Source organism: Antechinus flavipes, chromosome 5, assembly GCF_016432865.1.
Source record: "Antechinus flavipes isolate AdamAnt ecotype Samford, QLD, Australia chromosome 5, AdamAnt_v2, whole genome shotgun sequence".
Lineage (NCBI taxonomy): Eukaryota > Metazoa > Chordata > Mammalia > Dasyuromorphia > Dasyuridae > Antechinus > Antechinus flavipes.
Window position 1 is genome coordinate 164,409,060 of NC_067402.1, and position 19,943 is coordinate 164,429,002.

General features: G+C 32.8%; 1 protein-coding gene across 1 annotated transcript in view; it reads left to right on the top strand.

The window, feature by feature from the left end:
• The first annotated feature begins 635 nt into the window (after positions 1–635).
• Positions 636–19,943, top strand: part of USP6NL (USP6 N-terminal like) — a 101,637-nt gene continuing 82,329 nt past the window's right edge. Inside the window, exons 1-3 of the mRNA XM_051962420.1 lie at positions 636–795; positions 13,494–13,561; positions 18,226–18,308. Of these exons, the coding sequence (XP_051818380.1) occupies positions 636–795; positions 13,494–13,561; positions 18,226–18,308 (311 nt within the window). The remainder of the gene's footprint in view (positions 796–13,493; positions 13,562–18,225; positions 18,309–19,943) is intronic.

Here is a 19,943-nt window from a genome sequence, read left to right on the forward strand (position 1 = left end):
GTCTATTTTTTAAACCAAAACCAAATGGTTTTGATGACTGCTGCTTTATGATATAGTTTGAGTTTTGCATATGCTCTTCTCTCCTTGTCTTTTGTTGCTTCTTGGGTTTTGTTTTATATGTAAATGTTTATTTATTTATTTTTTTGGGGGGGAGGCAATTTTATAGCCTTCAACTTTGCTGAAGCTATTGTTTCAATTAGTATTTTTGCTGATTCCTAGAATTTTCCAGTAATCATACAATCAGCAAATGTGGAATAGCTCTTCAATCGGACTTCTTTTGGGGGGTTTCCTCAGAAATATAGATAATTTTATCTCTTCATCTCTCTTTATGCTTTTACTTTCTTTCTCTTGTCTAACTGCTGTCACCAGCATTTCCAAAACTATATTAAATAATAGAATGGGTAAATTTCTTCCCACTGGTATATACTGGGAAAGGTTCAGTCGTGCGCTGGTTGCCATGGCATTTGAGCAGCCAGCTTAGGGCATCATGGGGCCTTTGGTGGTGGGGCGGCCCTAGCTGCGTCCTGGCATCTGGTGAGGGTAAGGGTTGCTCCTTAACAGCAACCACCTGGGGAGGTTGAAAGCACATACTCATCAGCTGAAGTACCGAATGTTGAGGAGGAGGGAACTGCATTATGCCTGCGGGCAGCACTGTAAGCGCAATTGGGGCCGGTACTGTGGGCGTGGTTGGGGCCGGTACTCTGACTGTGGTTGGGGCCGGTACTCTGACCATGGTTGGGGCTGCCTTCGCTGGGCTGCCCCTCTACCGCCTCTACTGCCAGACCGCAGAATCGGGTAGGTTACATGTAGCTGGTCATGCTTTAGGACACATTGAGACTATGGGTTAAGGATTGAATCCTTAAAGTGATCTTCAATGCAGATATGAGTGCAAATCACACTAGAATTTTTTTGCTTCAACAAACAGAAATATTTCTGAGTTTAAGTTGATCAGGAAAAATTGCATTGCTGTCTTACAAAGCTAACATTCCTACCGACAAATCAGTCATTGGTAATTATAGGAACCATTGAAGTATATTAATAAAATCAAGTGCTTCTCTTTTGAAGATTAAAGACCTAATCTTTAAGAAATAGATATGCTAGTATTTTTCTTTATTGATACTGAATTTGCTGAAGATCTAAAAATGGGAAAGATCACTTCCATTTAGACATTTTTAAAAGCAAAAAACATAAATTGCTAGCCCCAATTGAAATATTTCTTCTTTGCCTTTTTAAAATTTTTCTATCACAGTTTTATGACTTTGAAAAATCATGTTCTTAGGTCTATTTGAAAGAATAATATTAGTAGAAAAAATTTGTTTTAAACTGGAATCAAATATATTCTCACAGACTACTTATGTTATCCTTTTAGTTTGTATGAAAACATAAGTATAGAGGTATTGCTGAAGAAAAGTCTTGTAATTTTCAGCTTCAAATCACACTATCAAATTGTAAAATAACTTTCAAATTATACTCTTAGGGGAGTATATCAAAAAAGAAAATCAACTCAGTTCCTTAAGATTGCAAGTATGGAGCTGATGGTGATTTGCTAATATCACAATAAATACCAAAGCTACTTTTAATCTTAAATACTATGCTAAGTTATTTGTGATATTTCTTTTACATGTACCTTTATATAGCATATAAGATTGAATTTATCACAGTGATTTAATGTGGCGGTTCTACAGCTTTGGAGATAGAATGTATTTTATGTAGCTCATTTTATTTAATTCTTCTATTAAAGTTAAAGGTGCTGAAGCCCTAAGACATTGGGTGACTTGTCTAATATACATAGATATGTATACAGTTAATGCCTTGAAAATTGAGAACTTAAATTTTTAACTAGGCTTTTCTTTTCATTCTGCCATCATGGCTATCTTGAAATACACTTTGTTGCTATTTTTAAAAAATCTATAGGTATATATCATTATTCAAGTTGAGTAAAAAAGAAGCCTGGTTAATTAGTTCCAAAAGTGTTGTTCCCAAATATTTTCCTTAAAACTGCTGCAGCTGAGAATTGAGAAATATTTTTGTACTTTATTTGGATTTTTATTTCAGGCTCCAGATCTAATGGTCTATGTTAATTTATAGGCCAAGTTACTGACCCCAAGTTACTGTTGAAATTGGCCACTGGTCATATCTGTGCACAGAAGCAAAAGAGTTCCAAATCTACTATGAGTAAAGAACAAATATGAGATTTGAATGATAAATTTCTTTTTTCTTTCTTTTTTTTTTTTAATTTGCAAGTTATATGCATGGGTAATTTTACAGCATTGACAATTGCCAAACCTTTTGTTCCAGTTTTTCCCCTCCTTACCCCCATCTCTTCCCCCTGATGATAGGTTGACCAATACATGTTAAATATGTTAAAGTATAAATTAAATACAATATAAGTATACATGTCCTAACAGTTATTTTGCCGTACAAAAAGAATCGGACTTTGAAATAGTGTACTATTAGCCTGTGAAGGAAATCAAAAATGCAGGTGGACAAAAATAGAGGGATTGGGAATTCTATATAATGGTTCATAGTCATCTCCCAGAGTTCTTTTGCTCAGTATAGCTGGTTCAATTCATTACTGCTCTATTGGAACTGATTTGGTTCATCTCATTGCTGGAGATGGCCACGTCCATCAGAATTGATCATCATATAGTGTTGTTATTGAAGTATATAATGATTTCCTGGTCCTGCTCATTTCACTCAGCATCAGTTCATGTAAGGTATGATAAATTTCTTTAAATTATTTTTCTATTACTATACAATTGCTATTTTATGTTTGAATACTTGTGTATTTGATTTTGAAGTAATTGGCGTAAAAAATACTCTGTAAATTAAAAATAAAACATATTAGTATTTCTACCAGATTATATTTACAAGTGTTCCAAATGCTTGGATATTAATATTTCACTGTATATATAGTAGTGTGTGCTTTTTCTTGCTCTCAAATATTCTTGTGACAGGAAAGGTTCTAGTATATTTCTCACTGCAAATGATACTTAGCTTTGTTTTTAGATCAATCCTTTTGATGATATTAGAAAAAGGTTTTTCTTTGCCTGCACTTTGTGTGGTTTTTTTTTTTTTTTTTAGCATAAAAGAGTGTTATATATTGTCAAAGATTTTTTCTTTATTAAGATGATCCCATGGGTTTGAATGTTTCTTAGTGATGAATTTCCTTGCAACACTGTTATAGTTTCTGCTTGGTCATAATGAATAATTTCCTAGATAAATTACTGTTAGTTTGTTAGGATATTTTTTAAAAATTGAGTCAATGTTCATTAATGTTCTTAAACAATAGTTTTCTTTCCACATTTTATGTTTCCCTATTTTATTTATTTATTTATTTAGGCCTCATAAAAGGATTCTGGTAACATGTTTTGTTAGTTTTTGAGGATATTTTATTTGGTATGGATATAATCCATTTTCTTACAAGCTTGACAAAGATTAGGACTGGAAATTTTCTTTTTCTTTGGTAGTTCCTTTACAAGCAGATCTGTGTTAATACATTATTATCCTTAATATCTTGTTACTCTGCATTTTTTCTGATTTTACTGTAATTTCACCTTGTCCATTTGATATTTTTATTTTATTTTTTGTTTTTATCTTTTTAATCTTTTCAGGGAAACAGTTTTCAGCTTTATCATTTCTGTATTTTTTGTTCCAATTTATACATATTTTCTAATTTTTAATATCTCCTCTTGTATTTACTTTAGGATTATTGGCTTTCTAATTTTTAATGCCTATTTTGTTCATAATGTATATTTCTTCTATTTGGTTAATGTATATTTGTGAGGAGATGATGTTTCTTGATAATTGCTTTTGCTGAATCCCAGAAATTTTGTCATTCTGTTTTATTATTATCACTTTTTATGTAGTTATGAATAATAATTCATTGTTAAGTGTTCTTTTGTCAACCTTGAACCAATGACTATTTTTTTATTGTGTAAAGAATGGATTTACTCTTTCTGCTTTTACACATTTATTTACACATCTCTGTGCCCTAGTACATGGTTAGTCTTTGTAAAAGTTCCATGTAGTGCTTAGAAATATTTATATATTTTTGTTGTCCCATTTAGAAGACATCATAAGTTTTAACTATACTTTCTCCAGGCATTTGTTTAGTTCCTTATTTCCCCTTTGGTTATCTTGTTGTTAGACATATCCAACACTTCAAGATGATTATGGAAGTCTTCTGTCCTTATTGTATTCCTGGCTGTGTCTTCTTATAACTCACTTGTTTCCTTTATGAATCTTGATACTAAGGCATTTGGGACACAGGCTTGCTTACTTGCTCATTTATTTATTAGCAATTTAAGGTTTTTTTGCAGATAGCAAGTATTTTACATATATCATCTTACTTCTGTTCTTCCCCCCCTTTAATAGTATTTTATTTTTCCAAATACATGCAAAGATAGTTTTCAACATTTGTTTGCAAAACCTTGTGTTCCAACTTTTTCTCCGCTTGATGTCAATTAAACATATGCAATTTTTCTAAGCATATTTCCATATTCATCATGCTATACAAGAAAAATCGATTAAAAAGGGGAAAATGAAAGCAAAAAAACCAAGCAAATAATAGCAACAACAATGACAAAAAGAGTTATACTTTGATCCATATTCAGTTTCCATAGTTCTTTCTAAATGTCGATGGCTCTTTCCAACACAAGTCTATTGGAATTGCCTTATTGTTGAGAAAAGGGGCATATGTTTATTAATGATATCTGTTTATTTATTTTCTATGCTCCATTCAGCATAGTGTAGTTTTCATGTTTGGCTCCCTCCTTCCCCCTTTTAATGTTTGTTTTTCTTTTGTCAAATAGCATGATGGCAACTCCTGTTTTTTTTTATTTTTGGATTTATTAGATTCATAGCAAACTTTTTGGCCTCTTTTGTTTACGACTTTGTTTCTTAGATGTGTTTCATACATATTGTAGGGTTTTGCTTTCTTATCCAACATTTGACTCTTTTTCATTTTGGGGGATTGTTTAATCTATTTAAAGTTATGAGGGTCAAACTATGCATACCCTTTGACCCAGTAGTGTTATATCCCAAAGAGATCTCCAAAGAAGGGAAAGGGACCCAAATGTGCAAAAATGTTTGTGGCAACCCTTTTCGTAGTGGAAACTGGAAAGTGAGTGGCTGCCCATCAATTGGAGAATGGCTGGATAAATTGTGGTACATGAATGTTATGGAATATTATTGTTCTGTAAGAAATGACCAGCAGGATGATTTCAGAGAGGCCTGGAAAGACTTACATGAACTGATGTTGTGAAATGAGCAGAATCAGGAGATCATTATGCATTTTAACAACAATAATATATGCTGATCAATTCTGATGGACATGGCTCTCTTCAACACTGAGATGATTCAAACCAGTTCCAACTGTTCTGTAATGAAGAGAACCAGTTACACCCAGAGAGAGAACTATGGGAAATGAGTGTGGACCACAACATAGCATTTGTACTCTTTCTGTTGTTTGCTTCCATTTTTGTTTTCCCTCTCAGGTTTTTTTTACTTTCTTTCTAGATCCTATTTTTCTTGTGCAGTAAGATAACTATAAATATGTATATATATATATATTGTATCTAACATATACTTTAACATATTTAACGTGTATAGGACTACCTGCCATGGAGGGGGTAGGGGGAAGAAGGAGGAAAGTTGGAACAGAAGGTTTTGCAAGGGTCAATGTTGAAAAATTACCCATGCATATGTTTTTTTTTTAATTTTATTTTATTTAATAATAACTTTATATTGACAGAATCCATGCCAGGGTAATTTTTTACAACATTATCTCTTGCACTCGCTTCTGTTTCGAATTTTCCCCTCCCTCCCTCCCTCCACCCCCTCCCCTAGATGGCAAGCAGTCCTATATATGTTAGATATGTCCATGTATATGTTTTGTAAATAAAAAGCTATAATTTAAAAAAAAAAATAAAGACTGGGAGAGAAATCCAGAAAAAAATAAAGTTATGAGGGTTAGGTTTATAATTTTTTTTTTATTTGTCTCCAATATTTTTTTTTTTAAGATATGATTCTCCCCAAATTTTTGCTATAAACACAGTTCTATGCTTTTTCCTTTGCTTTATTTAATCTTTTAAAAAAAAGTGGCTGTGCTCCAGTTGACTTTCTTCCCCTCAGTTTTCATTCCCTACTCTCATCTACCCTCTTTCCTTTGGGATTTAGTTTATTAGTTCTTTTTTTCTTTCCTGTTTGTTTCTAGTTATATAATTCTTCTCTCTTCTCCTTTAAGTAGATTCACCCTTCTTCTTTCCTTTCAATTTGTTCTGTTCATTAGGGTTTATTTCATTTTTTTTGTACCCCTTTGCAAAAAGTTTTTCTTTTACCCTTCATTATTCATGCTTTCTTTCTGTGTGCTGTAGACCCTCATTATCTGATTCATGACCCCTATAGGGGTCTTTCTTTTCTCTGTATTCTTAGGGCAATCAAAATTTTCTAATCATTCTAAGTTCTTCTGGTTTCTGCCATTGTCTTATAAAGAAATTTACTGAATATTTCTCTTTCATTGTGCTTTAGTCTTTTTTGATAATAGCCTTTTCTTTTCTTTTTGTTGTGGGTGGTGGGTTTTTTTGTTTGTTTTTGTTTTTTGCTGAGGCAATTGGGGTCACAAAGCTAGGAAGTGTTGAGTGTCCACGGCCATATTTGAACCTTAGGTCCTCTTGACTTCAGGGCTGGTGTTCTATCCATTGGACCAATTAGCTGCCCCAGCTTTTTATTTTCAAAATACATTCAAAGGTAATTTTCAAAACTCACTTTTGCAAAACTTTGTGTTCCAAATTTTTTTCCCTCCCTTAACCCACCACCACCTTCCCTAGACAGTAGGTAATCCAAAATAGGTTAAACTTGTGAAGTTCTTCTAAACATATTTCCATATTTATTTCCATGTTTATCATGCTATGCAAGAAAAATCAGATCAAAAAGGAAAAAAAATTGAGAAAGAAACACATAATTTTGGTGCTATGTACAATGTTCTCTTGATATTCTACTCATTTCACTTACCATCAATTAATGTAAGAGTTAAGTGCCTTACTCTTAAGTGCCAATTATTGCAGATATTAGAAAGGATACTGCTCCAAGTTAAGGCCCTTACCCTCTATGTCCTTGATTATATACTCCATCACTGTTTCCTTCCCTTCTATTTGCTTCAAAATTTCCCCTATTTTCTTCTGCTTTCCTAGGTGATAATTGCTTCTAGGAGTTCATTCTGCCTCCCTCTTAAAATTGGATATCTTGATTTTTCAAATACTAAATCATCTCCACTATACTCATTGTAAATTCTCTATCTCCCCTCATAAGCCATTTTTATTTCTCCATAGGAACCTTCATCAATTGAATTCTCTCTTCCATCTCAAAGCTAGACATTTTTACTTTTCCTCTTTTTTCAAACCAACTTCATTCCTCTTCCACCCATCCCCCTCTATGAATGTCTTTCTTTTTATGGGATCCTCCTTTCTTTGTAAGCCCTAGATTTGACATTGGTATATCACATATTTCTTTCTATTTCCCTGCTCTGCTCATTTACCTTTTATATATACTCTTATATAGTAATGTAGTTCCATATGAAGATGTTGATTCATCTCTGGGCAATGTCATTGGGTTCTGTCCATTACACCACAAATATTCCTCTTCCCTTTTATCTCAACAGGACTTAGACTTTCACTACTGTTTCCTTGTGTTTATTTAGAAAGCATTTTCTAATTGGTCTCTTTGCTGTCACTGTCTTGCTTCATTTTTGTTGGGGTGTTTGAGAAGCAAGTCATATCTTCAGCAATAAATTTTTATTGTTGAACATCCATATTTTTTCATTTATAATTAAACTTGCATTTGCAGGGTAGATTACCCTGTGCTATTTACTGAACTCCATTGCTCTTAAGAACACATTCTACTCCCTCCTTATGTTTTCTGATAGGAAAAAATAGTCTTGTATTACTCATATTTCCTTTCCTTTGTATTTTAAAGTTTCTTATAATCTTCCCAGCATTAGAATATATATATTTTAAATGAACTGCTAAGTATAACCACTCTGTGTCTTGTCGTTTTCCCAGTCTTGGTTTTGTGTGTGTGTGTTGTGTGTGTGTGTGTGTGTGTGTTTTTAGGTGACTTGTGAATTTTTTCAATTGGAATTTCATTTTCTCTGTTGAGAAGTTCTGGGGTCATTCTCTTCCATAAATTCCCGCATTATGATATTGAAAGTTTTTTTTTATTTATCCTTTCTTGTTTTTCTGGGAGACCCTTGATCCTTTGTTTTTCCACAGTGATATCATTATATTTTACTTGTGCAAGTGAGTGTGTTATCTTTTAATGTGTGCTTATTTTGTCCTTTGCTTCTCTGTATTTGTATTATCTATTTATTTTTGCCTTTCTGTTTCTTGAATACTCTTACACTCATATATTCCATTGTCTATTTTGCCCATTATTTTTGTTGGGGTCATGACTTTTGCTCTCAATAATTCTCATTTCTCATTTGAACCAGTCAGAAACAGTGTTTCCATTACATATTCTCATATTCCATAGGGTCCTTTATCAGATGATGCATCATTTTGTTTTGTTTTACAGAATTCATTCATAGATTTTAAAACTTGTTAGATTTAGTATTTCCTTCTATTGCCAATATTTTCTCAGTTGATTTATCTAATTATGTTCAATTCTTTCAGTTTTCTCCTTCCTGGGATATTTGGCATTTTTAGTTCCCCTCCTTCCCCCACCCTAATTTTTTTTTTTTTCTCTTGTAGACTCTTTCCCTTCTGTAATGATGGTTTCCTTGGAGGCTATGTTTCAAAACATCTTAACTTTCTCCTGTGTTTAGCAGATTACCGTTGGCTGGTCTAGGTCTCTTCCCCAGATGTCTTTGAGGTGATCAGAACTATCCTTAGCTGGACTATTTTTTTTTCCCAGACTTAGTGAAGTATTATATAATTCCCCTTCCTCTCTCCTTAATCATGTCCTATCCCACTCCCTCTGTTTCTCATTTGTCTTGCCTGGAGCCAGCAATTCAGAGATCTGGCATGCTATTGCTTTGGGGTTGTGCTAATTCTACTGTCTGCCCTGTAACTGACAAGTATGCCATGCTTGTGCTCTAGCTCCGGAAGAACTGCTACATCTGTGATACTGGTAGTTGAGAGTTTTGTAGCACTGGTCATCAGTGCTTGTGGCCTCCAAAAAGTTTTGTTCTTAAAGATCTGCCTCCTGCCATCTGACTCATTGGCACTATCAAAGCAAACTTAGCCTTGAGCCAAGGTCCCTACAACACTAGGAAGGAAGAGCAGGTTTGAAGTCCTTGCGTCTACTAGGTTTTTTTTTTTTTTTTTTTTTTTTTTTGGTTTTGTGTGTTTTCCCCCCAATTAAACTGTTTATTAAATGACTGTCATAGATGAGGCACTGTACCAGGCATTTAGAGATATATAGATTAAAAATGTTACTCCCTACCCTCCAAGAATTTATAATCTAATATAAGAGACATGATATGCATAAACAATTACAATACAAAGTACAATGTGTTGAAGGCAAAATAAATCTAAAATATTAGAAAATAAGGCTAAGACATATTTGTATATGTGTATATATATATATATATATATTTAATAGGAGAAATAAATAACTGATGTTCATATAGTGCTTTTAGGTTTGCAAAGCACTTTATACCCATTTTATTCTATCAAAATTCTATGGTAGATACTGTCAGTCAACCAGTAATGGAATGAAATGGCCAGTGAAATTTCAAACTCCATTTTTCCTTATTCCAAGTTCATCACCTGTTTCTACCATGCTACATTATCCCCTTTACTAAGGATAAGGCTTAAGGAATAAATTGCCCCTGAACTAATAATTTTATTGGGCAGATATTAAGAAAGATTTCATATATATGAGGTAAATGACTGTGAAAATGCCACAGAATAAGATCAGACAACTGGTTATTCAGGTCAGGTGGAATGTAGATCCAATGTTTGGGGGGAAGGTCAAAGATGTGTTATTTGTTCTTTATCTTAGAAACAATAGAGAGCCACCATAGTTTTAGACATGAAAATATCATTAGTCCTGGATATTAGCCCGATTATTTGGGAACTCTGCAAAGGGTATTTTAGAGACCAAGGTACAAAATACATTATTTCCCCCCTTACCCCAATACAAAAAGAAAGATGCTATGCCATTTTTTTTTTTTTTTTGTCTCCAGTTTCAATTCTGTTGATCAAGTGAGAAGGGAACTCCCCTGCTTTTTCCTTTGATTTTTACAGAACACATAGCAGCCCACAAAGGCAAAGAAATCAGCCCTCTTCTTGGGTAGATCTGCCTACAAGCTGAGGCAGGAGTCAGAGGTTGGCATATTCTTGGCAATGGTTTCAGGGAGTAAGTAGCCATTTACTGCACAAGCCATAGTAAATGATAGATCTGTCTGAAGTCTCACTGGATCTTATCATGTTCACTATCTATCCTGACCTTATTCCAAAATAATGTGCTATTAGGTCTCTTGGCAGGATTCTGGGCAGCTGGTTTTCTTGAAGTTAAATTGCTTCAATAGCTCAGTGACTTCTTTTTTTTTGCAATGACAACATACTCTGTATGTTGTACAACCTTGACTGTAGTGTATAGGAGGTAGGTGAGAGGTTCTGAGCGAACTCAGGGTCAATGAATGTCAGTTCATGACTTTTTTTGTGTTTGTTTCTTTTGGATTCTAGATGTTTTAGAGCATAAAGACAGTTGTAATTACTTTCGTTTTGGCAAAAGGATGGAAGATGCATTTTCTAAACTGTTTCTGCAAATTTCTTTTGTTTTCTTTTTGTTTATGTTGTAATTTTTTTGTTTGTTTTCCTTCCTTTTTAAGTAATCTTAGTTTATGTAAGTCTTGTCCTGTTTCTCTGAATTTGTATCTTATGGTACAGTATTATTCCATTATATTCATAGAGCAAATTTTATTTAGACATTCTTCAATTTATGGGCAGCTATTCTTTTTTAGTTCTTTAGTAACAAAAAGTCTTGCTATAAATTTTTGTTGCATAAAAGATCTTTCCATTTTTAAACTCCTTTGGAGTATACGTTTAGCACTGGAAACATTGGGTTAAAGGGAATGGATATTTCAGTTATTAGTCTAGCATAGCTTCTTTTCATTTACTATGATTAAGTTGAAATTTTTATTAAAGACTTTCTCACTCAGCTAGGTATAATGCTGGGCACTGGGGATATAAAGACAAAAATTAAGTTTTTCCTATCATTAGGGAGCTTAATTCTAGCTATCTGGCTGCAGTCAGAATAGAATGGCTGTTTACATAGCACTTTACTTGTAGTATCTCATTTTGAGCCTAATAATCAACCTAAGGAGATAGGAAAGGTATCCTCCTCAAACTACAAATGAAAAAATAGTATCTGAGAGAGGATTCTGATTCTTGCCCCTAACTGTAAGAGATTGGTAACTATTGGAATAGAATTTAGAAACTGAGTCTTCCTGATTATGAGGAACATAGTTTTCATGATTTATTTATCCATTAGAAGTGAATGAAGCAAAATTGGAAACTTAATATGTTATAACGTGTGGTGTTTTCTTCTTTTTGAAAATATAATCGTTCTCTCAGGAGCAGATTTCTTGGGGAGATTTTCTGGAGGCAGCCTTAGTTTCAGTTCAAAGTAATAATCACCTCAAATGCAGCCAGCTGATAAAAGTTCAAATCTTTTATTGTCTCTTCCAAAATAGCCCTGTTAGTTTTCTCAGAGGCCTATCTCCTTCCTTGGTTCCAAGAGAGCTCTTGCAGCTTGTCTGCCAGCTTCAGCCTCCAGTTCTCTCTGAATTTTGGTTCTCTTCTGAACTGACTTCTGCTCTGTCAATCTTCTGAACTGAACTCACTTCACTAACTCAGCTTCTTTTATGCTCTTTTAGAGGTGTAAACTCAAAGGTTGACTGCTCCTCCGAGAGTGGGATTATGGGAGGTGTGAATTTATTCTTGTGAATGTCATATTAAATTCTGACTTGTGAATCTCCCAAACTTGTGAACTAATGTGTGTGAGCTAATGGTTGAACTCTCAAAGGTGCAATACCTAAGCACACAAGCATTGCTTCCATCAATTCCATTGAGTTATCACCTTGTTTCAAGTTCTGGCCCATAACAATAATGGATGTAATTTCCAGCTCTTTTTTATATACATACCAATTGTTAAATTGTTTGTACTTGGCTTTTATGCTGGCTCTATCCTTTTTATTCATAGGATACTCATGGTAAATATATTTATGTACATTCATGTCTTTTTCTTTTCTTACCTATATCAACTAGTCTTTTAAAATCTTATGTCAGTAGTATATGTGCACATAATATGTATGTATGTGTCTATACATATACACCCATTCTTGAAATCTTTATCTTGTTTTTCCATTCTATTTTGTTTGAAATATTCTGGACACACATCATTGCTGGAATATCTGTGCAAAAATTTGGGAAGTTATTAATTAGAAAGCAATTAGAATGGTGAAGGACTTTTGAGGTCCATGACATGAAGATTGATCTGGGATGCAGAAAAAACTTGAGAGGGATTTGATAGTTTTTTTTGTTTGTTTGTTTTTTGTAATGTTGTAGAAGAGAGATTTGCTTTGTTCTTGTTATTCAGTGGTCTGTGGGGCAGTGAATAGCAGTTTAAAAGAAGAGAGTTTAGATTTGACAGACAGTAAAATTTTTTCCTAAAAAAATAGAGCTGAGTAAGAATAAAATGGGCTATTTCTAGAAGTGATCATTTATCCTTTAGTGGAGATCTTCATGCAAGACCAGATGAATACTTTTGTTGAGTGTGTTGTAATGAGGGTTCTTTTTCCAGCATGGTTTGGACTAGACAGTTCCTGAGTATTTTACCAACTCTAAAACTTTTTTTTTTTTTTATGATTGTCTTAATTTGTAAAGATCATTTTGGATTTTATTCTCATCTTCCTCAATTCGATTCAAAAGCAAAGTTGAATTCTATTTTTAATTGCTTAACTTATATGTATTTGCATACATATATTTTACATATATTTTTATAACTGTGTCTGTTTATGTATACTCACATGTTTATGTATACTCACAGAACCTTTGTTTTGTGAGCCTTTAAATAAAGAAACTTCATAGCCCTGGATGAGGGGGATAATTGTCCTCAGCTGCTGCATCTGGCCTATGGGCCGTAGTTTGAGGACCCCTGGTATATATGTTTACATGTGTAACACAGTGAAACTGGACCTCTAATTGACCCTTCTGGATACTGTTTACCATGCTCTGTTTTTTTCCTCTAGTAAATGACTTATATGTCATAAGTAATTTGGAAACCAAAAATATTACATTATCCCTATGGAACTGATTTTAACCACAAGCTGTTTTATACTATTTAGCATTTGTTAGGACATAAACTGCTGATGTTCTCTTTTGTTGTTTAGATTATATTCTTTTCTTTATTATTTTAATATAATATCACTAATTCTTCAAGGGAATATTTGTTTTCTGTGTAATAACTACAACATTTCAACTCTACAGATTCGGAGCAAGATGCAGCACTTAAACTTGCTCAAGAACGGGCTGAAATAGTTGCTAAATATGATCGAGTAAGTATTTATATTTGCTTTTTTGTTTGTTTAATTTTATCAGAAGGTTAAAAATAGAAATACATTGATCTAGAGAGCTTAAGTTACGAGAACAGTTTATTTCTTTCAAGTAAACAATGAGATTATTTATCTTTTTTCTTTATTGTTTCTGTAATTCATTTTTATAGGCATTAAAAAAAAATCTTAATTGGTATGTAGTTCTTCTGTTAAGGAAACTTTCTTCATCAGTGCAGATTGGCACTTATTTTGCAGCTATTTCTGAAAAAGCTGTCTGGTGATACTGAGAGCTAAAGTGAACTTGCTCAGGATAACAGTCAGTAATGTCATAGGCAAAACTTGAATTTAGGTATTGACTCAGGACTCCAGTTTTCTATTTTCTGTGCTATAGTTGTCTTTCATATATTGCATTGTATACATTTTTTAAAAAGAACTTTTAAGTGAAAAATTTTGCCTTTTTAAAAATCAGAATTTTTCCCTAATACATATTCTATTCAACTGTATATAATATGTTATGTATAATTATGTTATCACACATAATTTTATAGGATATATGTATATTTATGATTAATAATTGTGTATACAATAAGATTTTTCACTAATGTATAATTTTCATTAATATTTTATCCTCTTATAATCATTACATATATGCCCTAAAATTCATGATTATTCATATATTCCCTTTTTTCTTTCTGTTTGTTATTCTGTTTGGTCCAAACCTGTGTTTTCATTGCTGTAGCGAAGCTGTTGATTTCACTCTTCAAGTCAGTTCATCAGCAAGCATTTCTTAAAGCCAGGTACTGAGTCACATTACTGTTGAAGATACAGATAGAAAGACTGAAATAGTTCCTACTTAACAAGGAGCTTACCCCCTAATGATACAGCTGTGCACCTTCTCATTTTGGAGACTTACCTCTGGGGCACCAAAACATTAAGTAACTTTATAATATTGGAGAGGAGAACAGTGGTTGCAGGTATGAGTGGTAGTGCTCCAACAACTTGAGAAGCTAGTATTTGTCCTTTGCTAGTAGCAGTTCTCACAACATAAGTGGAGATGATGGTAAAGAAAATGAGGTTTGAGGGCCAACATTAAAATATACTAGTTGACCAAAAATTGGGGGTTTATAAGTTGGAATAGCTCCCTTGGGAAAGAATTCAATATCTTCTTCTTTGAAAGGAGAATTCTCTTACTTGTGGCAGTGTACTACAATGGAAAAAGCACCGGCTTTGAAGTCAGAGGATCTGTGTTTACTTCCTAGATCAGTTGCTTATCATTAACATAGACATGATCCTTGAATCAATGGGAACTGATGAAATCCCCAAGTAAAATAGAATAAACAGAGATTTAAAGAGTTCCCAAGACAGTGCCCTGTGAGATACCCACAGTATAGTGGATATGACTAGGAGAGAGAGAGAAGTAGTAGTCAGGTAGAAGAACCAGTCATGAATTGTCATGAAGCGTACTGTCATGAAAATCTAGAGAAAAGAGAGTATTAGGGAAAAGATGGTCAATATTGTTAAGCCTTTGACAGGGTCAAAGTCTGTCAAAAAGGATAAGGACTGAAAAAAGGCCATTAGATTTAAAAATTATTTTGAAGACATTGTTGAATCTGTTGAATGAGGAGGTTGGAGCCATACTTTAGAAAGTAAGATAAAGGAGAAGTCAAGGTACTTATTGTAGATTGACTTTTCTATGACTTTAGCTACAAATGAGAGGAGAAATATGGATTAATGATTATCGAGGATGGGTGGATCAACTTAAGGATTTTTGAAAGTGGGGAAAAAAAAGGCATGTTTTTTAGAGATAACCAGGGAAATTCAAGCTAAAAGCAAGGTAGTGGAGATGATATAGAAAACAATCTAGACAGTACTGGATGGAATGAAATCACTTGTGCATATAAAGGTTTTTGCCATGGCAAGAAAGGCCACTTTATTATGAGAGATAAGAGGCATCTGGGAAATGTGAGTTGGGGAGGGAAGAAAAGAGGAAGCTCTCTACTGCTACTATTATTTACTAATAAAAGTGGTGTTTGATTAAGTGACAGATGACAAGTTCTTGTTTCCCTTACCCTACATAATTATTTTTTCAAGGAAAAGGAATTTTTATGTTCTTTTTTCTAGTATGTGACATACCTGAAGAATAATGAAAGTCCTTTGTAATTTAACCTATGCTACTGTCTCTAGAGCCATTTGAATTCTTCTTCGTGTCTTACATAGGTTTTTCTTATTTTAATTTAAAGTTAGCTAATTATTATATATTAAATGTTTCGATCTTTAAACCTGGTTAACTATAAACATTCCATTTCTTATTATAGACTAAAACTATTTCTCCTCTCCTTGTTTAGTTTTTTTTCCTACAAGCTCTTCATAGATCCAAAACATGTTTTTCATGTTGCTTAATAGCAATAGCTTAATAATTGTTTAATAGTTGCTTAAATCTTAGAAAAAGTTATTAGGTAAAAGATATTTATAGAGAAGATATAGATATACATACATATATGTGTGCATATGTATGTATTCATATGTACATATGCATATATGATAGAGTACCAGGCCTGGAGTTAGGAAGACTCATCTTGATTTTAAATCTGGCCTTAGACACTAGCTAAATGACCCCAAGAAGTTACCTAATCCTGTATCTCAGTTTCCTTATCTGTAATATGAGCTGGAGAAGAAAATGGCAAACCTCTTTAGTATTTTTGCCAAGAAAACCCCAAATGGGGTCACAGTATGGCATGACTGAAATGACGGAATATCATCAATGATATGAAAAGAATTCATAATAATTCTGGACTTCCTTATATTCTACATATTAGAGACTACAAAAGAACAAGTTTAGACTGTGGCAGATTAAGAATCAGTTTTTCACAGTTATTCTATTAAAATTCACCAGGAGGCATTACAGCAGTAATATTGAGTCATTATAGTAGTAATATTACTAGTTATTGTTGTTTTTTCTTCATTATAGTAGTAATGTCTCATGGTGATGGGGAAGTAATTTTGGAGTGGAGTGCAAATTTTGACAGGCCTACCAAAGTGGAGTAGATTTTAAGAACTGGATCAGAAACTGTACCTGTGTGTTGTTTGAAGACCAGCCTACCTAGCAATGCAAATTCTTGACCTCCTCACCTCTGCCTCTTAGCCTTCCGGAAGACCCAGTTCCAATCCTGCCTTCTACAGGATGTCTTTCTCAGTATACCCAGCTTCTAGTGCCTTCCCTATATAGATTACCTTTCTTCTACTTTCCATATAACTTCTGTGTGCCTACTTATAATGTTTAGAAGCATCCTCAGCAATTAGCCCCGTGCCTAGATTGTAGTAAGTATTTGATAGATGCTTGTTCAATCAATGAAGACTGTCCTCTGAGGCACAGAAGGATTGTTATCTTGGTTGATGGATAGAATGTTCCAATACCTGTGAAATTACAGGTGACTAGTATATTGCAGTAACAGTATTGAAGCACATTGTATTGCATATAGTAGTCAGTTAATGCACAGAAATACTTAAGATAAATTATTAAGATTTTTACATTTTAAATCCATATTCCTCATCTATAATCCTACTTATAAACCATATACCATGTGAAACAGTAGAAAGAGCTCTAAATTTTTTGAGTCAGGTCACATGGGCTACCTGCTCTGATATTTACTCTCTGTAATCTTGAATGAATCCTTTATGCTCTCAGTCTCATTTTCCTCATCTATAAAATAGGGCTAAGCAATATATAAACTCAAAGGTTAAGAGGAAAGTGCTTTATTTACCTTAAAGCATTATATGAAAGTGAATTGTTATGAACAATAGTTTTAACAGTGGCCAAAGAGATCTCATTTTAAGTTTTTCAAGATCCTTTTAACATAAAAATTTTTTCCTCTATATTTTTAAAAATTATTTTTACTTTTTGTTATTCTGAATTTGACAAATATAAACAAACAAGAGCATGTCCATATACCCAACAGCAACAACCCCAATTTGAAATTTAGGTTAAAATTTTTAATTTTAGAAATTAATTTGGATGGCTACATTTTGTCACCAACTTCCATAGTTGTCTAATATAGCAAAACCTTTATAAAAACTACTCTGAATATCTTGTATATTTGACAAAATTTATATTTGAGAAAGTTCTATTATGTTAGATCTCCCAATAATACACTGGATTTTCTTGTTTCTTAATGTACTTCTGAGTAAAGGGTGGATTGGCAAAGTTGTTTACATTTACTGATCCTTGTTATCTTGGTTCAAGAGCCATAGAAATAAAGATTTTTTTTTTAAGTTTAGAAAACCATTTTTATAAAACAAGTTCTTATGAATAAAGCAGGTTATCTTTTTTTTTCTAGCTGTCACTGTTGTCATTAGGAATATCCCCCATCTAAAATAACAAAGGACATAGATTTATAGTTTCTTGAATGAGTATTACTGTATAATGAAAAGACAATTAAAAATGGAGTCAGAAAGACCCAGGCTATAACACTGTAGCCGAGAGTTATTTAATTCTGAGGCATCTTATCTGTAAAGTGAATATCTATTTTACAAAATATTTGGTATTGCATATCTGGGAGGGCTGTTGTAAGGAAGGCATTTATAAAATGAAACATTATGGAAAATATATGCTATTAAAATGTAGTTAATCATCACATAAACATTTACTCTTTTCCCTTTTCTTACCTTAGGGTCGTGAAGGTGCAGAAATTGAACCTTGGGAAGATGCTGATTACCTTGTTTACAAAGTTACTGACAGATTTGGCTTTTTACAGTAAGTTACATAACTATAGATTTAATATAGTTATTTAGTAAGAATATTTTATGCAATTATTGCTAATATTCATTTGGTTTAATTTTTTTAGATAATTTTTAAAGATGACTTGTGAAAATAATAATATACTGAATAACTTCTAAATTGCTCTTTATTGTAATATTGTTCAATCATATAGTTTCTAGGGGGTTTTATCCTTTCTAAATTAACTGCGATTGGGAGTAACAATTTTATGTGGCTTTTTTGTTGGAAAAAAAAACCCTTAAATTCAACTAATGAATATTACTAATATCTCAAAATGAAATAAAATCAGGAACATTATTTTTTAAAGTTGTTAATGAAAATTTACTGTATAAATTGTAAAAATAATTAGCATTTAGAAGTTTTGCTATTAGGCATATGAAAAGTGAGTGATTGAATCTTGTAAAGAACTGCTTTCAGCCATATTACATTTATTATATGTAGTGGTAGTTCTAGTACTTAGTACTTTTATTATTTTTAAGATTTTACCAATTATAGGTAAATGTGTCATTGGAGTCTTTTTGAGAGAAAGTAAGGAGAGACTTTAGTGGAATTCAGATTTGATAGCAACATTTTCCTGTCTTGTTAATTTTAGCTTTTTTTGGTATTTGTTTTGCTTTATTTCTAGTAAATATTTTGAACATTTGAGGAATATGTGCTTTTAAAATTGGACATCTTAAAAGATACTTTTTCTGTATGTATTTTTCTTTTGGTGTACAAAAGAAGCCTATTAGTATTGAATTATATGTGTTTCAGATCATCTTGCTAAATGCTAGAGATTGTTGCTTTGCCTTAGGCACACTTCAGACTAGACTTTGAAACTCTTATTGGAATGAGACAGTTGCTAACCAGCTTTCACTTTCTCCCATTGTAGTCTTTAAATGTATTGAATTTTCATTAACTTCCTAATGTATTCCTTCAGTAGGCAACAAAAATTAAAGCAAAGAAATAGATTTCAGTCTAGAAATGTTAGGTATTTCATTAAATTTCTTTAAATGAAACTATTGATTTTTGTTATAATTGCTAATTTCAACTAAAAAAACTTTCTCTGGAGGTGATCTCATAGGATTATAGCTTATATTTCCCTCCTCCCCCATCACGTGGTACTTAGAGGTGTAGAATTTAGTTACTTTTTCTGAGGAATGTAGATGTTGTGTCTGGTCATTTCTTGGCTATAAAGACTATATATAGTCTCTTGGCTGTGTTGGTTTATTACTCTTCCAGATTCCTAAACTGCTATTTGTTATGGATTAGATTAGAGGGGTAATTAGAGAAGAATGGATATCTCATATGTAGGTATCAATAAAATACCAAGCTTTTTCTAAATTTTGCATTTAGAAATGTTCTTCCCTTCAACCTTAAGTAGTTCTCCCTACATATATACATTTTCTGTTAACTAATCTTGTTCTGTTTGGATTATCGTTATTTGTATACATATATTTGTGTTTTTATATAATATAAATGTACATATGTCTAAATATATATGATATATCCAGCTTCTATTTATATCTGTCATAAATTGTACACTTTGTGAGGTTAGAGATTAAATTTGGTATTTTCTTTGATGCTTAGAGCAGTGTTCCACAGGAAAGAACTATTTAATAAATAAATGGT